The sequence below is a fragment of the Lissotriton helveticus genome, chromosome 4_1, assembly GCF_964261635.1.
Source record: "Lissotriton helveticus chromosome 4_1, aLisHel1.1, whole genome shotgun sequence".
NCBI classification, from domain to species: Eukaryota; Metazoa; Chordata; class Amphibia; order Caudata; family Salamandridae; genus Lissotriton; species Lissotriton helveticus.
This window is the reverse complement of record NC_136063.1, coordinates 1,928,572,049-1,928,598,225: the sequence shown is the minus strand read 5'-3', so window position 1 is coordinate 1,928,598,225 and position 26,177 is coordinate 1,928,572,049. Positions and strand designations below refer to the sequence as shown.

The following is a 26,177-nucleotide window of genomic DNA, read 5'->3' as shown; positions in this document are numbered from 1 at the left end:
AGTCAACTTGCTCTAATGCCTGGTGTTGCTCAAACGAAACCGCTGTAAAGATTTAGAACCTCAAAACCCAAACCAAAGTGCCAAGGCCTGGTAAGTGAAACCTGCATAAGATATAACAGCTGCCTACTAAAAAGCTATAGGGCGAGATGCGGTAAAAATGCAAATGCCACAAAAACCGAAGAAGGCACACATCAAAGAATAAAATTAGAAGATGTGTGAAACTGAAAGCAACATGTGAATCCCAAAGCACAGATCCAAAAACGAAATGTAGAGGTTCATAAAACGAAATGCGCCAAGGAGATGCTACGGTTTGATAATACATAAGCACTTCAAAACCTCCAATATAGGGAAAACGCAGCGCCGCAGTATGTTAAATTGAATGCGGCGTGAGAACCTAGAAAGATGCATGGACGCTGTGGCTTAGTTAAGGAAAAGCGCAAACTCCTATATGGGAAAACGCAGAACCTAAAACTCGCATAATAATAATGGACGCCGCGGCTCAATAAAGCAAAAGCGCCATCTCCTATATGGCAAGATGCAGCGCAGCAGTGTGCTAAACTGATTGTGGCATGAGAAACTAGAAATGCGCATAACAATGGACACCGAGGCTTAGTAAAGCCAAAGCGCTGCATGGGAGGACGCTGCGCCTCAGTTCGCTCAAGTAGATGTGGCATGACAAACTAATGCCTCACGTAACAAAAATAAACAATCTGGCTTAAAAAGCTAAATCCCCGCCATCTACTGTATGCTGCATGAGAAATGGAAACTCACACAACAATAATGGACGCCACCGTGGCTTAGTAGCAAAAGCGCCGCCCTGTACTGTAAGAAGTCCCTTAAAAAAGTTGTGAAACGCTTGCTAAAGTAGATGCGGCATGACAAACTAATGGCTCGCATAGCAAAAAAACAAAGAAGCCCGCAAGTAGTGAGCGCCACAGCGAGACATGTGCTTTCAATTATTGCGCCCATGTCTGGGCACGATAATTGAAAGTACATGACGGCCAATGCGCATAATAGGCACCAATAGGCCGTGGGCGGAGCAATGCGCCCGCCTTTGCCCTATTGCGTGCTCTCTTGCTAAAATACACGCATGCAAAGCCCAATAGTGTGCCCCTAAAGGAAAAGCACACGCTTGTGCATGTGCCATTCCTAGGTCAGCATCTGAAACCCCATTTTTACCTACTAAATGTCTCGCGCTGTACGATCAGTGCTGCGCACTGCAACGCTAGGCGCGAGACCTAATAAAGGACTCTGGTGTCCTCCAGATCTGCGATTCATTATGCTGCTTCTTTGACATGTCCTTTGACATCGACTTACCAGATGATGGTCCCCACAGAATGGGATTGACCTGGTTTCCCATGCTTGGTCACAAAGTTCGGTCTTTTTTTTCCGGATTGCCTTCAGGTGCTAAAAGGAGCACTGTTGCAGCACTTGGAACCAGAGGTGTTTGGTCCTGAAACACCAGTAACAGACCACAGACTTTGTGTAGGTCCATAACAGACATCATTTGCAACACGCACAACATGGGTTGAATTCTGTAGCATTCAGTGGTGACATCCCTGCAACTCTGCCAGAAATATCCAATTCTGAATTTGAAATTACTCAACAAAATCCAAAATCTTGAAGTGTGGCGCTTCATTATCCATTTTAAAGTGCACTGAACACACTGAAATTATGTCAGCCCACAGGGGTGGCGGCTATATATCGTCCTGTGACATCATGACATTACACACTGTAAAAAAATGTTCCATACCAATCACTACTACTGTGTACTTTTGCTAAGGTATGTTCAATCTAGACAACTAAAAACGCACAAGTAACAATGACATATCATCAGCAACACAACACTTTTCTGTTTAAGGCAAGAAAGCACAATGATGCAACTGAAGATCTTCAAGGGCCCAAATCTTTAAAGGCCTTGGTGAAAGCTAGCTACAGTAACTCAAAAGTACAATCAAGATATTACTGTAGTAAATTAGATATTTAAAGTAATAAATTGCCATCTATCAAGGGATATTGTATGCCTTCCTACATGTTCTTTCATTTGTGGCACCTACGCACCAAATGAGTAAGGAAAATAAAAAGATGTTGGTCTTTTACCCTCCTATCGTAATTATGGATGATTATTACCATTTTATCATGCGGACGACCATACTTACATCAAATATAAGGACCTTCTTAACTTGCCCAAACTTTTCACATTCAATTCGAAGATCATCACGAATCTCATTCAATACAAGTGGATCCTCCTGAAAATAGATCAAACAACAAGTATGAGGCTAAAAATATGGAGAATGTGTTTTTTCTTCCAATTCTTTAATGTTTGCTCTCCATTGCTGAGTGAACCTTCAGAGTGTTATATCCTAACTAGGTTTTGCAATTCAAATTAAATTTCAGAAATAGAAGCACAGTTTGATCAAAATATCTGCATGCGTACATCTCCTAAACATAATGCTAAACAAGGTCTCCAAGTCATCCTTAAAGCCATGGCAATTCCTAAGGATAGAACTGAACTTTCTCACAGTTGGAAGACAAACTGCCATCTAACCTATGAATGAATTCAAGTCAAGTCAAGTCATTATACTTTTATTCGACACATGTATCATAAAAAGTACAAACATATAATACACACACAATTATAAAACCAGTTCATCATTTACAAAAATACATATAAAAGTTATGTGGAAAAGTTGACTTTAAGAGACATTTTTCAATAGCTTTGTCCTAATAATCCAGGCACATGATAAAAACTTTGCAACCCCACAAATAATAACCATAGAAGAGGTATTGGAGGTAAGGATACGCAGAGCTGATTTGTAATCCCTGACACCAAGGTTCTTTAGTGCAGGTTTTAACCATTTGTTCCTAGGTAGGCTGTATGCCTTACAGGCAAAAAAGAAGTGGCCTAATGATTCTTCGGGATTTGAACAACCTGGACACTTTATATCCTCTTCCCTCCTTCTATTCCATCTAGACGTGAAAATTTTGAGGGGCAATGTTCCATATCTAAATTTCAGATATAGAGTCCTTTCCCGAGGAATCTGAATAAAATCCAAGAACAATTCCAGTTTTAAAGTGCACTTATGGGTCAAAAAAATCTCAGTCAAATGTCCCCAATTTGGGTTCTGTAGCGCCTTGGCTTCAATCCAATCCCAGTATAATTTTTTCACCACTTGTTTTGGTGGGGGGGGATTGGGAGACCCATGCGTCACTTAAACCCACACTGGCTACAAGGTGTTTTAAGACGTTAAGCCACTTGATTTTGCCTGAAGTGTTTAGTTTTAACATTTCATCTAACACTAAGGCATAGTTAGCTAATTCGGGAGTCCTCCTCAAACGAACCCAATATAAAAGGGGACGGAGCTGGAGGATGTCCCGAATAGACCTCCTACCCAGATCTAAAAATAAAGGTTTGAGTGGGGTGGAAGTTGGAAGTGATACCAGGTCCCTCAAAAACTTGTTCTCCGTTAGGGCATGATCATTAGAATTCTCAATGCCCCATAATTCCGAGCCATAAACAGCTGAGGCAATTGCTTTACCCTCATAAACTGACAAGGCAGGAGCAACTGGCCTGCTCACAGAGAGACGTTGGTTTTTAAAAATAGTGCCGCAAACTCTTTTAAAATTTAAAATCATTTTACATATATGGGGTTCCCACTTCAAGTTGTTATTAATCCTAACACCAAGGTAATCAAACTCTTCGACCACCTCGAGGGGTGATCCATTCAAAGTCAAGTGGATATTCCTATATTTTTTCTTGGCGGTCATAACCATTAGCTTAGTTTTGGTTGTGTTTATTGTAAGTCCCCGTTCCAGACAAAAAACACTAAACTGGTCAAGAAGGGTTTGGAGGCCTGTGGGAGTTTTTGATAACAGAAGGGTGTCATCAGCAAAGAGGAGCGATGGCGTTTTTTCCCCAGCTATAATGGGGGCGTCTGCCGGTGTCTCTTGCAGATGTTTCACCACCCCATTTATAAAGAGGGAGAACAAAGTGGGAGCCATCACGCACCCTTGCCGCACCCCTCTGTTGACAGGGATACTCTTTGTAAGTTGCCCCTGCGTCCCCCAACGTATCCTAGCATAGGTACCCTCGTGGAGTTTGGTAATAAAATTTAACAAGTGGGATGGGAAGCCCATATCCAATAGGACATTCCATAACTTAACACGGGGTATTACATCAAATGCAGTTTTTAAATCTATAAAAGCCAGGTAAAGGCTCCCTCTGGCTATTGACACTGTTTTCCAAAAAACTGCACAGAATCTAAAAACTTGGTCAATTGCTCCTACATTACTTCTGAATCCTGCCTGAAAGTGGGACAAGATATTTTCTTCCATAAGCCAGCCCTCAATCCTATTTACAATGACCCTACCAACTACTTTTTGAATGACATCAATTAAACTAATTGGTCTGTAGTTGGCAGGGTCCTCTCTCTCGCCTTTTTTAAAAATGGTAACAACTTCGGCACCTTTCCATGAGTCAGGTACTTGGTGGCCCAGGTGGATAAGGTTCATAATGTTTACAATAAAGTCAGCCCAAACCATTGGATTTTGCAACAATAAATCACCCGGTATTCCGTCCGGGCCAGGTGCCTTACCCGGTGTTATTTTGAGGATGGCTTCCTGGACCTCGCAGGGCGTGAACGATGCATCTGTAAAGCCACCGTTTAGTTGAGCCAAACAACCAGTATCTATTGTAGGAGGTGCTGACGCAACTTCCGAGGAGCCTACGCCATATAAATTAGAAAAGTGAGAGTGCCATTGGCACTCAGTTATATGGTTTGGAAAAGGGTCAGCTCCTCGTCTATCAAGGACATTTATCAATTTCCAAAATACAGTGGCGTTTTTCCCATGGGCCGCTTCCTTAAGTGCCTGCCAATGTTCCTCTTCCCAATCTTTTTTGGCTTTCGCAATGCTAGTGCGATAATCTCTTCTAGCTGATCTGGCTGCTGGTGCATCCTTGTTTTTTATAGCTAGGGAGATGGCTTTTCTTTTTTCTCTACAAGAGACAGTATACCAAGGGTTCCCCTTCTTTTGGGAGAGTTTAATCAATGGGCAACCCTTGTTTTTTTTAGAGAAAAACGTACTGATCTCCCCTATTAAGTCTTTATACTTAACTGCCAGCACAGACCCCTGCAGCTGGGCGGAAGTTTGGTTCACTGATGCCAGAGCACGTGAAGCAGCCAAAACTAGAACCCTGATGTTCTCGAGTGTCCCTTCATTACACCTAACCACATTCCATTTAATCCTGCGGTTACAGTTAGAGGGGACTAGTTCTTTAGTAATCAGCTCATTTGGGGTATCTTTGCCAATATTATCGCCCCAGAACATGCCCATACAGAGAGGATTATGGTCACTATCAATCCTCTGGTTGACCTCCATATCAACAAGTTTGGCCCATGACCATACATCTAAAAGGATGTAATCAATCCGTGACGGGCAGCCTATTCGATTAAAAGTCATAGCGCCCATACGGTCAGATGTAGTGCGGCCGTTAAGGGCCCATAAGTCGTGGGCAGACACCAGGGCATTTAACTGAATGGCTCGAGCCGACCACTTCTTGATTGGGGCCAGTGATAAGGATAGAATAAGCTGGTTCCCTGGTTTATTTTGAGAATCGTCCTCATCAAGAGGCTCAAATGTACAATTAAAATCACCTCCCACTAGTATTGAGGATTTAGAGGGGGTGCTGAAAGCCTATTGTCTAACATCTCTAATATTGGTGAAGATTGGCCCCCTGGGAGCCCCCTGGCATAAATGCAGAAAAGTTCCAAAACATTTCTGGCAGACTGCCTTTTAACAGTTATGTGGAGTATATCATTGGAAGGGATATATTTAACAGTAACCTCACAGTTCAAATCTATCCTAATCCAGATGAGTAGTCCACCCGATGGGCGCCCCCTTCCATGCTGTGTTGCAGGGACAAAGAATGTGGAATAACCATGCTTGTGTTCTGGCTCCACACACCAAGTTTCCTGGAACATGCAGATATGGTAGTCTTCTAAGAATTTATTCCATGCCGGATCAGGCAGATTCTTTTTTAAGCCCGCTATGTTCCAGGACAGGATTTTAACAAGGGAAGGGGACAATGAAGCTGTTTTCGGGGGAGCCTGAGAATCAATACCCCCTGCCAGTGGGTCTAGAATAATGCTATCCTGATCGGGTATTTCCTCCCTAGTAATAACGATAGAACCACTATCTATGGGAGCAAGTACCCCACTACCATTAGCATCTTCAATACACTGAGGTGATGGTCAGTCCACCTCTTCCAGCCCACTAAAACGATTGTAACAGGGGAATAGAGGGTAGTTTAGCTGTGGGCCCCACCCTTCTCCGTTAAACTGGGAATCACCCTTCCACTGATGCCCCTTCCTCCTATGGACTAGATTCCATCCTTCCTCTGCAACCATTCCCCACTGTTGGGGGTTCTGATGGTTGAATGATGCGTTCCCATTACTACCTCTCCCCAAACCTTTCTTAGCCGGCCTCAACCAACTCCATCTAGCATCCACATGGCCCTCTTGCGCATAGAAAAAAGACAGGGGTTTGGCTGATACCACCGACTTGTTATCACATGGAGGGAGGGAACAAATAAATTCTACCAGTCGTGGATCTTCAAACGTGATAACGACACAATCGCCCTTTATACTTTTCTTCTTCCCACCTACCCAAGGGGCCCGTTCAACCATAAGTATGTTCTTATTTAGGCCAGGTGGTGGAGGGTAGTTTTTGTCAAGCCAGTGGCATATTTTATTTTTAAGCGCCCAGAAGGGCTCAGAGGTGGACGTGGACAGCTCAGGAATCCCCGTCAAAACGACCACATGCGGACATGCATCAGGAGGTAGATTGATGTTACGTCGCGTGGCAGTTTTTCTGGACTGTATCTGGGGAATAATAGGAGCTGGGATATTGGGTGCCTTTCTAATCGCTGCGCTAGGAACATTCCTATTCGCTGCACTCGGGCGAGTGGAGGTGGAGGGGTTAATGTTATTCAGTGTATTAATTGCCGGCTGAGAAGTGTTGGATAAACTGGCTGTGGGAACCGGAATACTCCCCATGGGTGGGTTTGGGTTGCCTGGCCCAGTATTAGTGACAGGCGGTGAAACCACCGAAGTACAGGGACCAGGGATAATCAACCTAGGGTCTTGCAACGCAAGAATAGTGGCAAGTTGGTGTTCTATCTTAGAGAGCCTATTCTCCAGAGGCGAGAGCAATGATTTTAACAAGGTGGACATAGAATCCATTAAAGAGTCAAGCCCATCCCCTGAATTGATAGATGAATCATTGCTTCCGCTGATGTCCAAAATACTGGCCAAGCTGCTATCATGCGTTATATCATCCGGAACCCCTAGAGATAATAAATGAGGAGTGGAATCCAATGGGTCAGACTCAGGATGATCAATGGGAGCCTGAGAGGTCCCATCAACAACCAGCACCACACCTAGATTATCCCCCTCAGAGTTAGGACCCATCATCCCTTGTGAAGTTGTGACGGGGTTAACAGTTGGAGGATTTATTAAGTTCGGGACATTTGAAACTGACATATTAGTAACTGACCCACCCGCCTGAAAAGAGTCAGTATCACCGTGATTAACTATCACAGGAAGATGGGGGATGTTGGAAGGTAATGTACTCATAGCGGGGGCATTGATGGGTAATGATGAGGAACAAATGGCAGGAATGGAATCATCAATGGGCATCCCAACAGGAAGAGCAAGGTTGATTCGACCTTGGGGCGGGGAATGAATCAGAGCTATGTTGCCCAGTGATGACCTTTTCGCTTGTGCAAGATCCAGCGAGACCCTCCTTTCCATTAGAGAAATACCCTGGTCTATCAAAGAGTTCGTCCGAGAGATGAAATTATCTAGGGTGCCAATAACTTTTTTGGTTTTGTCGTTGCCAGCTCTCTGGCTCCTAGTTTTACGGGTGGACATCTCTAGACAGGGCAAAAAACAACTGGGGGTAATAAGATAATACTAACAACTAACCCCAAATTGACAATAGGCACAAAATGAGCAGATAAGAGTACACAGAAAGTAGAGTAACCAGCAAATAGAGAATGTCCAATTGACTTAAGCGTATAATCAATAGTCAATTTAATTACGAAGCTAGGATGCAAGGGAAAATAGAGGTATGGCCAGGCCAGGCACTGCAGGCCACGGAGGGCCACAGAGGGCCCGCCCTTTGCCCGGGCTTAGCCCCGGGCGCTCCCGCGCGCTCCCGCGCAGCGTAGGGTTTCCAAATTTATAAACCTGGAACCAATGGGACGGAGTGGGGCGGGGCGGTCAGGGAGAGCGGGGCCAGGTGACTCGGCCACTGACACCGGGACTCCTGGGAAAGCGAGTCCCGGGTCGCGCTCGCAGCCCTGCCGCCTCACACAACCCCACAGGAGCAGCTGAAATCCGGGGAGAAGTAGGAATGTCAGGCAGGTGGGCAAACGAAGCGGGACCCGCAGAGCGGGTACCGCGAGGCGTGGGAGGGTGAGCCTGATAGCTTGCAGCAACGCCGGAGCCAAAGTCAGCAAAGGAGTGTCCCACGAAGAGAAGTTCCTCACCTCTTTTCACCTGCTGCAGCTGGGGCGGGGCGGTCAGGGAGAGCGGGGCCAGGTGACTCGGCCACTGACACCGGGACTCCTGGGAAAGCGAGTCCCGGGTCGCGCTCGCAGCCCTGCCGCCTCACACAACCCCACAGGAGCAGCTGAAATCCGGGGAGAAGCAGGAATGTCAGGCAGGTGGGCAAACGAAGCGGGACCCGCGGAGCGGGTACCGCGAGGCGTGGGAGGGTGAGCCTGATAGCTTGCAGCAACGCCGGAGCCAAAGTCAGCAAAGGAGTGTCCCACGAAGAGAAGTTCCTCACCTCTTTTCACCTGCTGCAGCTGGGGCGGGGCGGTCAGGGAGAGCGGGGCCAGGTGACTCGGCCACTGACACCGGGACTCCTGGGAAAGCGAGTCCCGGGTCGCGCTCGCAGCCCTGCCGCCTCACACAACCCCACAGGAGCAGCTGAAATCCGGGGAGAAGCAGGAATGGCAGGCAGGTGGGCAAACGAAGCGGGACCCGCGGAGCGGGTACCGCGAGGCGTGGGAGGGTGAGCCTGATAGCTTGCAGCAACGCCGGAGCCAAAGTCAGCAAAGGAGTGAAAATGAATTCATCCTTTTCATGATCCAAAACGGACAATCTCTTCTCACAAAAACCAGGTCTGCAAGATTTATTGCAATGGGGTGTTACCAAGATGGCAAGCGAGGACAATTCTCATCATTATGGCAAGCGAGGACAAATCTCATCATTACATATTTGCAGTTGAGAAAACTAGCTGCATCTCCACTTCTTTGTCTGCTGGTGTCATTCCAGGCCTCACGCAAGTTTAAATGATAATATTGTTTTTTACCAGCCCTTGCACCCATTATCTATCACAATGTGACGAAAATTTGATTTTTTTTGCCTAAATTTGAGGTTTGTAGGGGTTTCTGGGTAAGAAACTGTTGGGGAATCCACGCAACCCACACCTCCCTGTACTCCCCGGGTGTCTAGTTTTCAGAAGTGTCTGGGTCTGGTAGATTTCCCTTGATGGCTGTCGAGCCCGGGACCAAAAACGCAGGTGTCCCTGCTTGCAAAACCAGGTTGTTTTGTGATAGATCATTTTAATGTCTCCACAATACGTTTTGGGACCTTCCCTGACGAGGGTACTTGGCCCACCCATACAAGTGAGGTACCATTTTTATCAGGAGACCTGGGGAAACGCTGTGTGGTAGTAAATTTGTGTCAGCACGGTGATCCCACAACTTTCCCACACAGAAATGTCAGGAAAATGTGATGTTTTTAGCTAAATTTAAGGTTTGCAGGGGATTCTGGGTAAGAAAACATTGGGGGATCCACGCAAACCACACCTCCCTGGACTCCCGCGGGTGTCTAGTTTTAAAAAATGTCTGGTTTTAGTAGGTTTCTCTAGATGGCCGCAGAGCCCGGGACTAAAAGCGTAGGTTTCCCCTGTTTATCACAACCTGCGTTTTAGGTTCTGGTTTGTGAGGATAAAGTGTTTTGTTTTTAGAAAGTTTGAGGTTTGCAGGGAATTATCGGTAAAAGAACCTGGTGATAGGCACACAAGTCACCCCATGCTTGAAACGCCTGGGTGTCTAGGTTTAAAAAATTTACAGGTTTGCTAACTTTCCCTAGGTGCCAGCAGCGTTAGGACCCAAAATCCACAGCTAGGCAAATTGCAAAAAAAAGTCTGTGCCTAGTGGGCTTTCTGGGGGGCTGGGGGGCTGGTGGAATAGCCAAGCCCATTGTGAGCAGCCCTTACCCCTCTTTTATAAAAAAATAAATAAAACCTATTGTCTAGTGGGCTTTCTCCCTCCCGGGGTCTGGGCAGATCGGGGATAATAACCTGCCTCTACCTATCTGCCCCCCAGGGGGCAGAACGACAGTCCATTTTGTGTTTGGGCGCTTTGGCATGTCCATTCTGGGCAGCCCCCACACCTGGCTATAAAAAAACCAAAAATCTCTAATGCCCCACCCCTTAACTATGAAGAAGAGAATCCCTGGTGTCTACAGTGGTTTCTGTCCGGGGGGGGGGATGGGTTGGGGGGGGGGGGACAGATGGGAGACTACTGCCCCCATCTGCCACCCGGGGTTAGAAAGACTTAATATGCTAATTTTTATATGGGGGGTAAAGACCCTTGCCTAAGTGCCCACTGCCCCCTCCCTGGTGTCTAGCGGTGGAGTCACTGTTCGGGGACTGTCGTCCTGCGGCGATCCCCAAACAAGGATTCACTAGGGAGTCGTACTATTGGAAAGGGGGGATTCTACCCTTTCTAATGATACCACTCCCGTGTGTTTTGGTGTTCGGTTGGCTGAGTTAGCCCCACAAGCACTAAAACTGCAATGAGTTGATCGGGTAATTTCAGTTTCAATGTAATGATGTCAGCGCGCAATTGTCATTGCATTGGGGAAAAAATGCCTCAGGAGGTTGAGGAATTTCTTCCCCACCTCCTGAGGCAGACAAAAAAAAGGAAATCCCTCGGTTGTTTACAGCAGAGGGATTTTGTGCTCATGTGGACATGACGGAATGCTTCCGTCATGAGCACTGTGGATCATGACGGGACCATTCCGTCATGAGCATGAATGGGGTTCATATCGTTCCTTAATATGGTTAATCTGTGAGACTCTGTGTAACATAATCTCTCCACATCCTGTCCCACAGTGTATTCATAATCAATGCTTAACAGCCTATTGGCATTAATATATGCTTTTCACAATACATATTAATGGGCTTCTTCTATGTAATGTTCAATAATAAACAGATCTATAGTATTTGACATAATGTTTCCAATGAATACATCTAGCCTACCACTTTATCATTGATTAGTCTGTCCTACACACTTTATCATTGGCTTGTCACCATAAACAAATCTGGCCTTACTCTCACAAAGCAACTTCCCATAATAAACCGACATATGACTTATGACAAAAGTTCTCCCAATGAAGCATTGAGGTCTACAGTTTTATCACTGGTTTGTCACTATAATCATCTGGAGCCTACTGTATTGAGCATATGATTTCCCACATGGCATAATAAGAAAAATTCAATAATAACAAATTACAAATATATACAATGTAACAGTTGACAAAACAATATACAATTCCTTCTAAAAGGGCATAACAAGGATTATCACAGAGCAAACATTCTAACCTTACGGTTGAGATTCTATGTACAGAATTGTCTACCTAGAAGCGTTACCACAGTGTAATAACAATCCACCCTTAAATGCCTATTGGATTAAAATATAATTTTAACAATAAATAAGCCTGGCCCTCTGTATATATTTTAACTTTTCATAATTACCAGTACATGCCTGTTCTAAAATGAGACCAGAATCTACTATTTCCTTTAAAACTATGCGTTTAAACTCTTCTATAGATGGAGAGGAGATTCTCCGAGGATATTGTAGATGAGGTCATGCCAGATTGCACCTCCTGCTTTAGCGGACAGCGTCAAAGAGCAGAGTGGCCTTCACTCGGTGCGGGTTGTGTTCCAGAGCAGCTCAAAGGCAATAGGAAACAGCTATTTTGCTATTTCAGAATGAGACCTCAGCCAGTGCCATGATGTTCTGAGAATAGATCTGCTGTTTGCACCATCTCTGAAATTCAGAAGTAGGCTTATAATTTATTGATGGAAGCTAAAGCTAGCATAGCATAGAAGAATCAGTAGGAGGGTGTTGGGACTATAGAATTGAATAAACATGGTAGAATTATTTTCTGTAGCTCTTGTACTTCATGACCTGCTTCGCTGCTTAGCTGTTCCTATTCTGCGTGGTTACTCGTCACATTCGTCACATTTCATTCACTGGCTAGGAATTTCAATCAATCAATCAATCATGACATTTGTAGAGCGCACTACTCACCCGTAGGGTCTCAAGGCGCTGGGTGGGGGGGGGGGTGCCGTTACTGCTCGAACAGCCAGGTCTTGAGCTTCTTCCTGAAGGAGAGGTGGTCTTGGGTCAGGCGTAGGTCGGTCGGGAGTGAGTTCCAGGTCTTGGCGGCCAGGTAGGAGAAGGATCTTCCTCCTGTTGTCGTTCTTCGGATGCGGGGGACGGCGGCGAGGGCGTGGCTGGTTGATCTGAGGAGGCGCTTAGGAGTGTAGAAGTTGATCCGGTTGTTGAGGTAGCTCGGGCCTTGGTCGTGTAGGGCTTTGTGTGCGTGGGTGAGGAGACGGAAGGTGATTCTCTTGTTGACCGGGAGCCAATGCAGATCTCTCAGGTGTCCGGAGATGTGGCTGCGTCGGGGGATGTCGAGGATGAGCCTGGCCGAGGCGTTCTGAATCCGCTGAAGTCTCTTCTGGAGCTTGGCAGTGGTTCCGGCGTAGAGGGCGTTGCCGTAGTCCAGTCGGCTGGTGACGAGGGCCTGGGTGACCGTCTTCCTTGTGTCGGTGGGGATCCACCGGAAGATCTTGCGTAGCATGCGCAGGATGTTGAAGCAAGACGAGGAGACGGCGTTTACTTGTCTGGTCATGAAGAGGGAGGAGTCCATGATGAAGCCCAGGTTACGTGCGTGGTCCGTTGGTTTGGGTGCGGTGCCCAGGGCGGAGGGCCACCAGGAGTCGTCCCAGGCGGAGGGCGAGGCGCCCAGGATGAGGACCTCCGTCTTGTCCGAGTTCAGTTTCAGGCGGCTGGTCGTCATCCATTCGGCTACCTCTCTCATCCCTTCGTGCAGGTTGGCTCTGGCGGTGGCGGGGTTGTTGGTCAGGGAGAGGATCAGCTGGGTGTCGTCGGCGTAGGAGATTATGTTGAGGTTGTGATGGCGTACGATGGCCGCAAGGGGGCTCATGTAGACGTTGAAGAGGATGGGGCTCAGTGAGGATCCTTGAGGGACGCCGCAGATGACTTCGGTGGCCTCTGACTTGTACGGTGGTAGGCGGACTCTCTGTGTTCTTCCGTCGAGGAAGGAGATGATCCATTCTAGTGCCTTGTCCTGGATTCCGATGTTGCCAAGGCGCTGTGCTAGTGTGCGGTGGCAGACCGTGTCGAACGCCGCGGAGAGGTCTAGGAGGATGAGGGCCGCTGTTTCTCCGTTGTCCATCAGAGTTCGTATGTCATCGGTGGCAGCGATGAGGGCGGTCTCGGTGCTGTGGTTCGCCCGGAAGCCCGACTGTGAGGGGTCGAGGGATCCGTTCGTCTCGAGGAAGGTTGCCAGCTGTTTGTTGACGGTCTTCTCGATGACTTTGGCCGGGAACGGGAGGAGCGAGATGGGGCGGTAGTTCTTGAGGTCGGTGGGGTCTGCTGTGGGTTTCTTGAGAAGAGCGCTGAGTTCGGCGTGCTTCCAGCTCTCAGGGAAGGTGGCGGTGTCGAAGGAAGTGTTGATGATGTCCCGCAGGTGGGGTGCGATGACAGCGTCGGCCTTGTTGAAGACGTGGTGAGGGCAGGGGTCAGTTGGAGATCCGGAGTGGATGGAGTTCATTGTGCGGATGGTGTCTTCTGTGTTGATTGGAGTCCAGGTGCGGAGGGTGGTGGTGGGTGGCGTTGTTGCGGTTGTGGCTTGCGTTGGTTGGTTGCTGAAGCTGTTGTGTATGTCCGCGATCTTGTTGTGGAAGTAGGAGGCGAGGGAGTTGCAGAGGTCTTGCGACGGGGTGATGTCATTGCTTCCGGCGCTGGGGTTGGAGAGCTCTTTTACGATGGTGAAGAGTTCCTTGCAGTTGTGTGCGTTGTTGTCCAGACGATCCTTGTATGTATTTTTCTTGGTGGCGCGGATCAGTTGGTGGTGTTTCCGGGTGGCGAGCTTGAGGGTGGTCATGTTGTCCGTGGTAGGCTCCCTTCTCCAGGCTTTCTCGAGGGCTCGGCAGTTCTTCTTGGAGCTCTTTAGTTCGTCGGTGAACCATGGTGTTTTTCTGCTGCAGGGCCCGCTGGGTGGGGTTCTCAGTGGGGCGAGTTCGTCCGCGCAGTTGCTGATCCACTTCGTGAGGTTGTCGGCGGCCAGGCTGGGGCTCGCTGAGCTGGCGGGAGGGTGCTGGCTCAGGGAAGCGGCGAGCTGGTCGGCTGTGATCTTGCTCCAGCTTCTGCGGGCAACCTGTTGTTGGTGGTGGTGGCTCGCCGATCTGTTGAAGGTGAAGTGGACGCAGCTGTGGTCCGTCCAGTGGAGTCCTGTTGCGTGGCTGAAGGTGACGTCGTTGCTGGATGAGAAGACGGCGTCGAGCGTGTGTCCGGCGAGGTGGGTGGGGGTGGACACCAGTTGCTTGAGTCCGAGGTTGGCGAGGTTGTCGATCAGGCTGGTGGTGTTGCGGTCGTTGTTGTTCTCCAGGTGGAAGTTGAGGTCCCCCAGGAGGATGTAGTCGGCGGAGGGGAGGGCATGCGGGCTGACGAAGTCGGCGATGTCCTCGCTGAATCGTGTGCGTGGCCCCGGGGGTCGGTAGATCAGGGTGCCTCTGAGGGTGGTCTTCGGGTTGGTGTGGATCTGGAAGTGCAGGTGTTCGGCGGTGGTTAGGGTGTCGTCGGTGTTGGTCGTGATGCGGATGGTGTCTCTGTGGATGATCGCGATGCCTCCTCCCGTCTGGTTGGCGGTGCGGTCCCTCCGGATGATCTTGTAGCCCTCCGGGATGGCGATGGCGATGTCTGGGGCTGAGGAGGCGTTCATCCAGGTCTCGGTGAGGAAGGCAACGTCCGGGGCGGTGGTGTCGAGGAGGTTCCAGAGTTCTACAGCGTGTCTGTGGACGGAGCGGGTGTTGAGCAGGATGCACTTGAGGTGGTTGCTGCTGGTGTTCGGTTTGGCGGGTGCAGGGAAGGTCCGGATGCAGGTGAACTTGCAGGCGCGGCAGCTGAAGGGTCCGTGGGTGTGCTTCGGGGCGGCGCGGTGACATCCTGGGATGCGGCCGGTGTTGAGTGCGATTAGGTCGGCGGCGGTGTAGGTTCGTTGGGTTGGCTTCCGTCGGTGGGGGCCAGGGGTCCTGGCGCTGGTCGCGATCCGGTCGCGGACGGGCGCAGACGGGCTTACCTTTAGCGCGCCTTCGGCGCACAATCGGCGCGCCCGCTGCGCGTCAACGCTGCGCGTTCGCACGGTCGCCATATAAGGCGAAGTGCGCGGGTGGGCGGAGCAGCTGGGAGGCGGGAGCGGGGAGGGAACAGAAGGGAAAAGGGGCGGGGTCGGCGGTAGTGGCGGGAAGCGGGGGCGGCGAGGGAGGCGGGAAACAGAGCGCTAACACGGGTAGAAGATTAGAGAATATGGACAAGCACACAGGAATGTCAAAACAAGCTAAACACGGGAAAAAAGCCTAAGAGATGAATACAAGCACAAGTGATCGACAAAACAAGCTAAACACGGGGAAAAAGCCTAAGAGATGAATACAAGCACAAGTGATCGACAAAACAAGCTAAACACGGGGAAAAAGCCTAAGAGATGAATACAAGCACAGGTGATCGACAAAACAAGCTAAACACGGGAGAGGGATTCGAAAATAAAAACAGGCACAAGCGATTGGCAAAGGAAGGCAAACTGACGGCAGCAGGGTCAGTCGGCAGCGAGGCAGCTAGGCACAGCGAGGGGGCACACGCAGCAGCTGGTGGCCGTGCGGCGCGGGGGTGTCCCACAAGTGGGTCACACTCACCTGTGTCGCACGGTCGCCATATAAGGCCAAGTGCGCGGGTGGGCGGAGCAGCTGGGAGGCGGGAGCGGGGAGGGAACAGAAGGGAAAAGGGGCGGGGTCGGCGGTAGTGGCGGGAAGCGGGGGCGGCGAGGGAGGCGGGAAACAGAGCGCTAACACGGGTAGAAGATTAGAGAATATGGACAAGCACACAGGAATGTCAAAACAAGCTAAACACGGGAAAAAAGCCTAAGAGATGAATACAAGCACAAGTGATCGACAAAACAAGCTAAACACGGGGAAAAAGCCTAAGAGATGAATACAAGCACAAGTGATCGACAAAACAAGCTAAACACGGGGAAAAAGCCTAAGAGATGAATACAAGCACAGGTGATCGACAAAACAAGCTAAACACGGGAGAGGGATTCGAAAATAAAAACAGGCACAAGCGATTGGCAAAGGAAGGCAAACTGACGGCAGCAGGGTCAGTCGGCAGCGAGGCAGCTAGGCACAGCGAGGGGGCACACGCAGCAGCTGGTGGCCGTGCGGCGCGGGGGTGTCCCACATTTTTTTTAAATACATATCCTGCTTATTTTTACTGTTTTGAGTGTGTTACTCATTTACTAAAGAGGGTTGGGAGTTCAATGTTTGTCTCTGAAAGTAACTTTTGGGACTGACTGTTACCAGTAAAAATGTCCTTCTCAACGTAGTCCAGGTGTATGGGTTGCAGTCCAACTGGATTTCTGAATCGGTTGGCAACATTGAATAATACTTTCGGTGCCAGGGGGTTAGAAACCAAATCCTGCAACTCCAGGGGGTCAGTTTAGAGAACATATCATACCTAGGGCTTCACAGTCTTGTTACCATAAACAATTCATGGCTACTGTGCTAAGCATATGTTTTCCACAAAGGAATAATGTGCTATACAAGCATTGTTTTCAATGGAAACACACACCTTCTGCCCAACCAAAGGCTGTGTGTAGTTAAGGGAATAAACATGTAGGAAGTGCTGAAGCCCTTTTCTCAGTAGTGATTTCTAAAGCTGTTTCTATGTTGTTCACGTATGGTCTGGCAACAGATGCACTGTCAAGCTAGACCTTAATATGTTTCAGGTTTGGAAATACATAGGGGGAGCAGGCAATGGTCTCGGGGAACATTGCCTGCTCCCCACGAAGGTTGACTGGCAATTCACAAAGCGACATCTTCTCCTTTCCGAATCAGTTGCCATCTCCTTTGAGGTGTTCATAACTGATCAATGATTTGCAAAAGCAACTGCACTCGTAATAGGATCACCAAACACGCTTTTGTGAGTCAGAGAGGCTATTCGGAGTCTGAATTGGGCTTCAGAAAATAGAGAAAACTGCAATTGTGCAGTCTCAGGCCCTGCGCTTCTTCAAATTGAAGTGTTTACGATAGCAAAATGGCTTTGTGCATCGGACCCTTAATTCAATTCTGTCCTGCGCTTCCTTTGCTCGCCCACTATTCCTTTGCTATCCCTGTGGTTTTATTTCCCTACCTGTGTGCCCATCTCACACTTGATACACAGACTGTAGTGAGATGGGACAAAACCGACGTTCGTGGAGGTCCTGTGCCTGTGACAAGAAGGAACAATGAAGCCTCCATTGTCACTAAAGTGTCTGTTAAAACAAACAGCACTTTGTACTTGTCAAGATGTGCATTAAAGACAACGCTGAACATTACAGAGATGTCTGTCATAAGGGTGAGAAAATAAAAATTTACCATATACAACCAATGTTTTATAACATTTGAAAACTAGTGGCCTCTGCCACAACTTCCTAAAACTGAGATCCCAATACCCACAAAGGTGCAAATCAATACTTTACTGAGTTTTTGTTAACAAGGGCCCTCTACCACCATTTCCTAATAAGGAGACCCCACTGCCACAAAGTGTGCAAACACATACTTTACTGAGACTTTGTCTGAAAACTAGCGCCCTGTGCCATCTTTTCCAAAAACTGAGATCCCAACAGCCACACAAAGTGCAGACCCATACTTTACTGAGACCTGGATTAAAAACTAGAGCCCTCTTCCACCATGTCCCAAAACTGAGATCGCAAAAGTTGCACAAAATGCAAACACATACTTTACTAAGACTTTGTCTGAAAACTAGCGCCCTGTGCCATCTTTTCCAAAAACTGAGATCCCAACAGCCGCACAAAGTGCAGACCCATACTTTACTGAGACCTGGATTAAAAACTAGAGCCCTCTTCCACCATGTCCCAAAACTGAGATCGCAAAAGTTGCACAAAATGCAAACACATACTTTACTGAGACTGTCTGAAAACTAGCGCCCTGTGCCATCTTTTCCAAAAACTGAGATCCCAACAGCCGCACAAAGTGCAGACTCATACTTTACTGAGACCTGGATTAAAAACTAGAGCCCTCTTCCACCATGTCCCAAAACTGAGATCGCAAAAGTTGCACAAAATGCAAACACATACTTTACTGAGACTTTGTCGTAAACTCTCAATTTATTTTCACTTTTGTTTCTTGGAGGCCTTTGTTAAAATATCTGTTTACACAGCTATTGTTTGAACCTGTAAACATGATTAGCGCTTCAAGAACAGAACGGTGGGACTTGTACATGAAAAACCCTAAACCGATTACAAAAAACAAGCAGGCATACCTGAAATAGAAAAGAACAGCTTAGGGCTTATTATCACCCTATATTGCTGAAATGGGATTAAGTGTGTTCCATATTCTCGGGGTTAATTAATACTAATTTACTGTTCCAGACAGATTAGACGGGTACTTGTGAGCAGCGCCCCACCTTAACCAACACTCTGAGTCATTATGCTGGGGTTCGGTGTCTGTACATCAGGGTGCTCCTATCAGTTTAATAACAACTCTGCAACTTGTAATGCATACAGAACTCCATACTACTACTCTTCTGCCACTTCTAAGCACTGAAAATATGTGTTACATGCTGGACACCGTTCCTCCCATCTCCACCTGCTCACTATCCCCTCCTTCAGACGGAAGAAACACGGAGGTCTGAGATTCTCCTTCCTAGCCCCCCCGTTTCTGGAACTCCCTTCCGAACGAGTTGAGATTGGCTACTTGCTACACCAAATTCAGAATCCTACTGCGGACACGCTTATTCTCACAAGTCTATCATTAAATCTCCATGACTCTCACAGCCACAGTTTTTCTTCCCTCAGCGCCATGAAACCGCTTGGTGTAAGTGCGATTAAGAAATATTTGTAACATAACATAACAAAGCCATACCTTACTAAGACTCTGCCGAGCGATCCTTCCTGGGACTCGAACTTGATGCTTACAGGTCACACTAGAGGACAGCAGCGAGCGTTAGCTCACTGAGCCATCTGAGCACACGAGCGCTACTTCAAAAGTAAGTGACGGATGCAAAAGTCACGAGAAACATCCTGCTCTAAATCTAAATAAGTCCGGATCAACGTTTTACTCGTAGGCAACAGGACAATATAGGGGACTGCACATTTTAAAGTATTCATTGATTTCGCTAAAGCGATGACCCTCGATTCAGCAATAAAATTAACACTTTCTAAGCACTAGTCAGAAGATCCCTGAAAAGGCAGTCTTACAAACGCAATTCGAACTATTTCTGCCTTTAGGCTCCACAGTAGTGAGCCAAGTAACCAAGACAAGGGGCTAGAAAAGTGCCCTTGCTTGTTTGAGCAGTGAACTACAGAAGTACCTTAATTAGGGGAGGTTTTCTTTTTTTTTACCGTACTGAACGCGCTGAACAATTTTCTAAGGAATAATTTATTTATTTATTTATTTTAGTGTTTTATAGAGCACGAACTTGACCCATTAGGGTATCAGAGTGCTTTACAGGAACAAAACAGTATACAATCGGTTTGAAGTCACAAAAGTACACATTAGTAAAGGAAGGGTTGGAGTGCTGGGTACTTAAGGAATAGAGGGTACGTATGTACATTTTACATTAAACATATTACTCGTGGCGATAGTCTCAAAAGTGTACAATAGGGTAGGAGGTGGCGGGGTACTGGGTACATAAGGGATAGAGGATACATATGTACATTTTGCATTATACATTTACTCGTAGCGATCGTCTCAGATGTCTTTGTGGGGTGGAGGCGAAAATTAAGCGAGGAATTTGCCCATAAGGAAGGTTTTGGCATCCTTTTTGAAGCGTGCCAGTGAGGGGATTCTTCTGATGACGGGTGGGAGAGAGTTCCATACTCTTGGTACGGCCCCAGAGAAGGCCCAATTGTAGGTTTTTTTCCCCGCAAGCGTGCAGGTTTGAGCAAGAGGTCTCTGGCGGACCTGCAGTTTCTGGTTCCTCCAGTTACCACAAGTTTCTTTGCAAGATATGCAGGGGAGTTTGAGTATAGTTCCTTGTGCGTGATGCATGCCAGTTTGAGTTGAATTCTTACCTCGAGAGGAAGCCAATTCAGAGCTTTCAGATGAGGTGAAATATGATTGATTTCCTTGTGCCAGTAAGAAGTCTGGCGGCCGCGTTGAGGCAGGCTTTTAAAGGTGCCAGGGAGATCATAGGTAGCCCAGAGAGGGTAGGACAGCCATATTCCAGTCTAGAGAGGACTAGTGCCTGGACTGCCATTTTTAGGTCGGGAGCGTCAAGGAAGGGTTTCAGTTTCTTGAGGTAGCTCAGGTGGAATCTGGCTGATTTTGCCGTCGAGTTGATGTGGTCTCGCATGTTCAAGTTGTAGTCAAGGGTTATGCCCAAAGATTTGGCCGAGTCCACAATGGTCGGTGGGCAGTTTCAGGGATGTGATAGCCTTAATCCATATCTGAATCTCAGGGTTAGTTTTTGGTAGGGAAATAAGGAGAAATTCTGTTTTCTTTGCGTTGAGTTTGAGTTGATTGGAGGCGAGCCATTTGACAGTCATTTCAAGGCCTCATTCAGGGATAGAATCTCCTCGAGGGATGAGGTTATGATGTAGATCTGGGTGTCGTCAGCATACATGTGGTATGAGATGTTCGCGGAGCGTAGCAATTCGGCAAGCGGTTCCAGGTAAAGGTTGAAGACGGTTGAACTTTGAGGGACTCCAACCGTGACCGGGGAGAGGGCAGACAGGTTACCGTTAATTAGGATTCTTTGTGATTGATTTTGGAGGAAGGATCCAAACCAGTCTAGAACAGAACCATCCAATCCCATTCTACATTTGAGGCGTTCGAGTAATTTTCCATGGTTGACTGTGACAAAGACCGAGGATAGATCCAGGAGGTTTAGGAGACAAGTTTTGCCTTGGTCAAGGGCTTGGAGGGCATCGTCTACGACAGAGGTCTTCAAACTTTTTGATGCCGAGACCCCCCAGTCAAACATTTTTAGGCGTAAGGACCCCTCCTGACAAAAATTTCTCAAATCTGGTACTCCTCATCCTCGACAACCATAATTCCCATGGCAAAGCAATTAAATGTTTGTGCACCGAATACCTGCAACTATAGACACTCCCTGCTCTTTTTTCTGGACCACACTTGCGGGTTCGTGTTTTCTGTTTGTGACTGCTTGCCGGTTTTTCACTCTGTCTTCCCAATCTACGGGGGTCATTATGGCGGTGGAAGGTCAGCCACCGCTGGGCCGGTGGTGGCGGTCCTTCCGCCATCACGAAGCGCATTACCCACCGCCAACTTAGGATAGCGGTGGGTACTGCGGTGGATGTAAAGTTTGGCCGCCACTTCACCGCCAAAGGTAATCCTCTTGATTGCCTGGTGAAGGGTGCAGGGCGCCTGAAATGGTGGTGCCAGCCATCTTAATGAACCCCTATGTGTTTTCCCTCTTACATGTAAATATCTGGTACAGAAAAATAAACGCTGGTATCCAAAAATAAGTGCCTATGTTCCCCACCAGTAACCACTGGCTCAAATTAAGCACAGTTGCTAAACAAGTTTGGCTCTCTGGAATCAATGGCCAACTTAGAATCAAAGTCCGTTGTCTCATATTTGTAGTGTTTAGGACACTGGGCCAGCGCTTAATTTGTAATAAACATAAGAGTAGCGGCTCACAGTTTTTCTTAGGAGCCCACAGCTAGTGGTACACTGAATGCTGTGCTTACTGATCACCAGGGATCCTAGTATTGATTCCAAATGTGTTTGTTTTACCACCACCCTTCTTTCCGTGTCTCTTTAACTCACTTTTGCTGGTTTATTTTCGCGCTTATTTCCTCCATTTAACACCACTTTCTATTGTCTTCCCCTTTCTCTTTTTCTGGGTCAGAATCTGACGAAAAACAGTTCCCAAATATTAATGTATGTTGCCACCATGGACCATCAGTGTGGGATCGGGACCATAATTAGGCCCAAAAAAAGTGGCCAGAATTGTTAAATGTTATGTACTTTTATATAGTGTGAACTCTGCCTCTGGCATAACATGCATTTGCAATGCAATAGGTCTCGCATTTTAGAAACTTGGACCTATTGGTATTGACAATAACATTTATTTATGTGTTTACAAAACACATGCAATAATAAAAGGCACTGTCATTTACAATACCAATAGGTCAAACTTACTTTTTTTTTTTTCAACCTTTATTTTCATATTTTGGAAAATACAAAAGGCAAGCCCCCCCCCCCCCCCCCCCCACCCTCCTTCCCCCACATAGGCATCATTAAAAAAACAGTAGTACACAGGTCGATGGACAAAGTACATCTGTAAACAAGGAAGTCCTTGTGACAGAGAAGCGTCACCAACAGTACATTACAAAACACGTGAGGAATTCAGGTCAGGTCCTATAGCTCGCACCCTACAGACAGGTACTCATATATTTGCATCCCCCTCCCCCTCCGGGCCTGAGTCAGGAGCAGAGAACAGCTCGCCACTGGTCCCCTCCGAATCAGATTGAGACTCCGTGCCAAACCCTGCCATACACATGGTTCGCCAAACCAACAGGTCTTCCTGCAATTTGTCATCTTTTCTGGAGCACTGCATATGTGTTTCCTCAGCTAGTACCCACTCCCTCACATCCGTAAGCCAAATGTCAACCTCAGGGGCCCTCTGTCCCATCCACTTAATAGCGACCCTACGCCTAGCTAAAACTAGCATCAACTGCTGCAGCTTATACAAGAGTTTCCGTTTCCTGGGCTTAGGTACCAAGCCCATCAGACAATTCAAGGGGGACAAGTCAATTCGGAGGCCGGTAGAGGCCGCTATACGACCCACTACCCCCGCCCAGAAGCTCCCCACCAGGGAACATTCCCAGGCCATATGTAGGAATCCCGCCCCTCCCGCGCCACACGTGGGCCAATTGTACCGTCTGTCCGTCGAATATCGGCTCACCGTTTGGGGGTAAGATAGGTGCGATGAAGAAAATTGAAGTGAACGAGCTTGAAGCGAGCATTACAAGACACTCGCCTCGTCAAGGTCCCTATGCGTTTCCGCTGACCTTGGTCCAGGGGTGCACCCAGGGCCCCTTCCCAGGCCGCCCATGACGGCGGAACCGGGGGGGCTGAGTTGCGTTTCATCGCCGCGTACAACAAAGTAATCAATTTACGTCCCCTGCCACAGGACAATATGATATGAAGTGTATGGGTCGTCTGGGGGGTCTCCGGACACCTCGGCCAGATCGTTCGCACAATGGAGCGCAGGCCCTGGTATTGAAGAAATTGCCCTCCGCTGAGGCCAAAAGTTTCCTCCGCCTGCTCATAAGTCAGGAAGCTGTCCGAGGGGTAAAGGTCCGCAAGCAACTCACAACCCCCTTCCCTCCATGCACGGAAGGACATCTGGCTCTCCACCTCCACCATAGGGGCCAAGATCCAAATCGGCAACTCCCTATGAAAGGGCGCCGAGCGCAGGACCCTCTCCACGAAACGTTGCCATAAACTAGCCGTGTGCCGCACCACATACGGTAGCTCGGGCGGAGCCCCCGAACCCCGCATCAGTGCCTGCTGAAGCTCCTGGGCCATGGCCCGCCCAGTCAGCAGTTTCGTCTCCCACGTATCAGTGTCCGCAAACCATCTGGCCGCCGGAAAGAGCTGTACCGCATAATAATAAAGGTCAAAGCGTGGGGGCCTTCAAACCTCCCTCCTCAAAGGAGCGCACCACGGTGCTTAGGGCCACCCTGCTACGCCGTACCGCCTACAGCAGGGACGTGAGCAGTGAATTGAGTGTTCTAAACACCCTCGGCGGGAGGGGGCACAGCGAATTCTGAAGAATATACAGCATTCTTGGCAGCATCACCATTTTGGCAATGGCCAGCCGCCTCATGAGGGAGAGTGGCAAAACATTCCAAAATTTTACCGACTGACGCAGCGAGGCAATTACTCTGTCCGCATTGCGGGCAAGGGACTGATCCTCCGTCGGGGCCACGTGCATGCCCAAATATCTAAAGCTGGTCAGTTCCCAACGTAACCCCAGCTCCGGTAAATCCTCCATGCGCACAGTGTCAAATCCCGAAAGCGGAAAAATCAGAGATTTATTGCGATTGAGCCGCAGGCCCGACGCCTCCCCAAAGGAGTCAAGGAGATGTAACAACCGCGGAAGGGCCTCTCTAGGGGTGGACAAATAGAACAACGCGTCATCCGCGTAGAGCGACAGAACATTACAGGTGTCGCCTACCATGATGCCCCACTGATTGAGCTCAGTGCGAATCTTAACCGCGAAAGGCTCTATAGCCAGGGCGAAAGGCAGCGGCGACAAGGGGCAACCCTGTCTGGTTCCCCGTCCCAGCTGCCACTCCTCCCATCTCGCTCCCCCAAGGCGGACCCGGGCACTGGGGGAATTATACAAAATCTCGACCCAGCGAGCGAAGTTGTGTCCAAAGCCCATCTTCCGGAGTACCTCCTGCAGATAGCCCCAATCGACCGTATCGAAGGCCTTGGCCAGATCTATAGAGACCAACACCGTCTGCTCTTCCCTACCGCTCACCTCGTGCTGTATGTGGTTTAACCGTCTCAGGTTCATCGCAGTATTACGACCCGGTATAAAACCGCACTGGTCCGGATGCACCAAGTGTTCCATGTGTGGCGCCAGCCGAGTAGCCAGAAGCTTGGTCAGTATTTTAACATCCGTGTTGATCATAGTGATGGGGCGGTATGAGGAAGGGTCATGCTTGTCCCCCCCGGCTTGAGAATCATACAGATCTCCCCCTGAGCCATGCTCCTCAGAAGAACTCCCCCCCTCAAAGGCCTCAAGATAGACCTGCAACAGGAGTGGCGCCAATCTTTCCCGAAACTCATAATAGACTCCGGGGGGAATCCATTTCTCCCCGGTGATTTGGCGCGCGGCAAGCGAGCCAGCGCTCCCTGCATCTCCAATAGAGTCAGGCCCGAGTCCAGGTCATCACGGTCCGAGTCCGAAAGGGTCGGCATGAGCAGCCCCTGCAAATAGGGGAGATAGGTGGCTGCCGAAATGGCTGGGTCCGCCTGATACACTAGCTGCAGATGGGACTGAAGGACCTCAAGGAGGGCCCGTTCTGAATAAACTATCGCACCCGCCTGGTCGTGTAGGGCAATAATACGTTCGGGTGACTGCTCCCGTTTCAGGATCCAGGCCAAAAGCCTCCCCGACTTGCCCCCTTCTCGGTAAAGGCGTTGCCTATATTGGCCCAGGGTGTACCTGTCCAACCGATCCAGGACATCATGTACCCAGGCTCGAGCCGCTTGTTCCTCCCGCCGCTGGGGACCACTAGGGTCGACCACCAATTGGGCACTCAAGAGAGCATCCTCCTCCCTCTGGAGGTCGCGAAGGAGCTGCTTTCGAACTCCATAGGTAAGCCCCATACAAGCGCCGCGCACCACTGCCTTAAGGGCCTCCCACCTGGTAGCCAGGGAGAGCGTCCCATCTCGCCAGTTGATATCAGTGTAGTCCTCTATCGCCTTATCTACATGCGCCCTACCCACCTGGTCACAGAGGATGTCCACCGGGAGCCTCCAGGTGCGAGGCCGAGCCACCGGAGATCCCCACCGAACGTCACAGGTCACCGGGGAATGATCGGACAAGAACCGGGACTGGTGCGTTACCTCTATCGCCAGGCTAGTCCCGGCATCAGCCACCAAGATCCTGTCGAGACGGCTATGGGTATTGTGCGTGGGCGAAAAACAGGTGTACAGCCGCTGGGTCGGGTGTTTCAGGTGCCAGGTATCTACCGCACCCACATTATTCATAACCTCTCTAAGCTGCGCAGTCATGCGGGGTT

At 48.8% G+C, this 26,177-nt stretch overlaps 1 protein-coding gene across 1 annotated transcript in view; it reads right to left on the bottom strand.

Moving 5' to 3' along the window:
- HTATSF1 (HIV-1 Tat specific factor 1) overlaps positions 1-26,177 on the bottom strand; it is a 312,441-nt gene that overhangs the window by 58,168 nt on the left and 228,096 nt on the right. Inside the window, exon 7 of the mRNA XM_078688603.1 lies at positions 2,160-2,249. Coding sequence (XP_078544729.1) covers positions 2,160-2,249 — 90 coding nt within the window. The remainder of the gene's footprint in view (positions 1-2,159; positions 2,250-26,177) is intronic.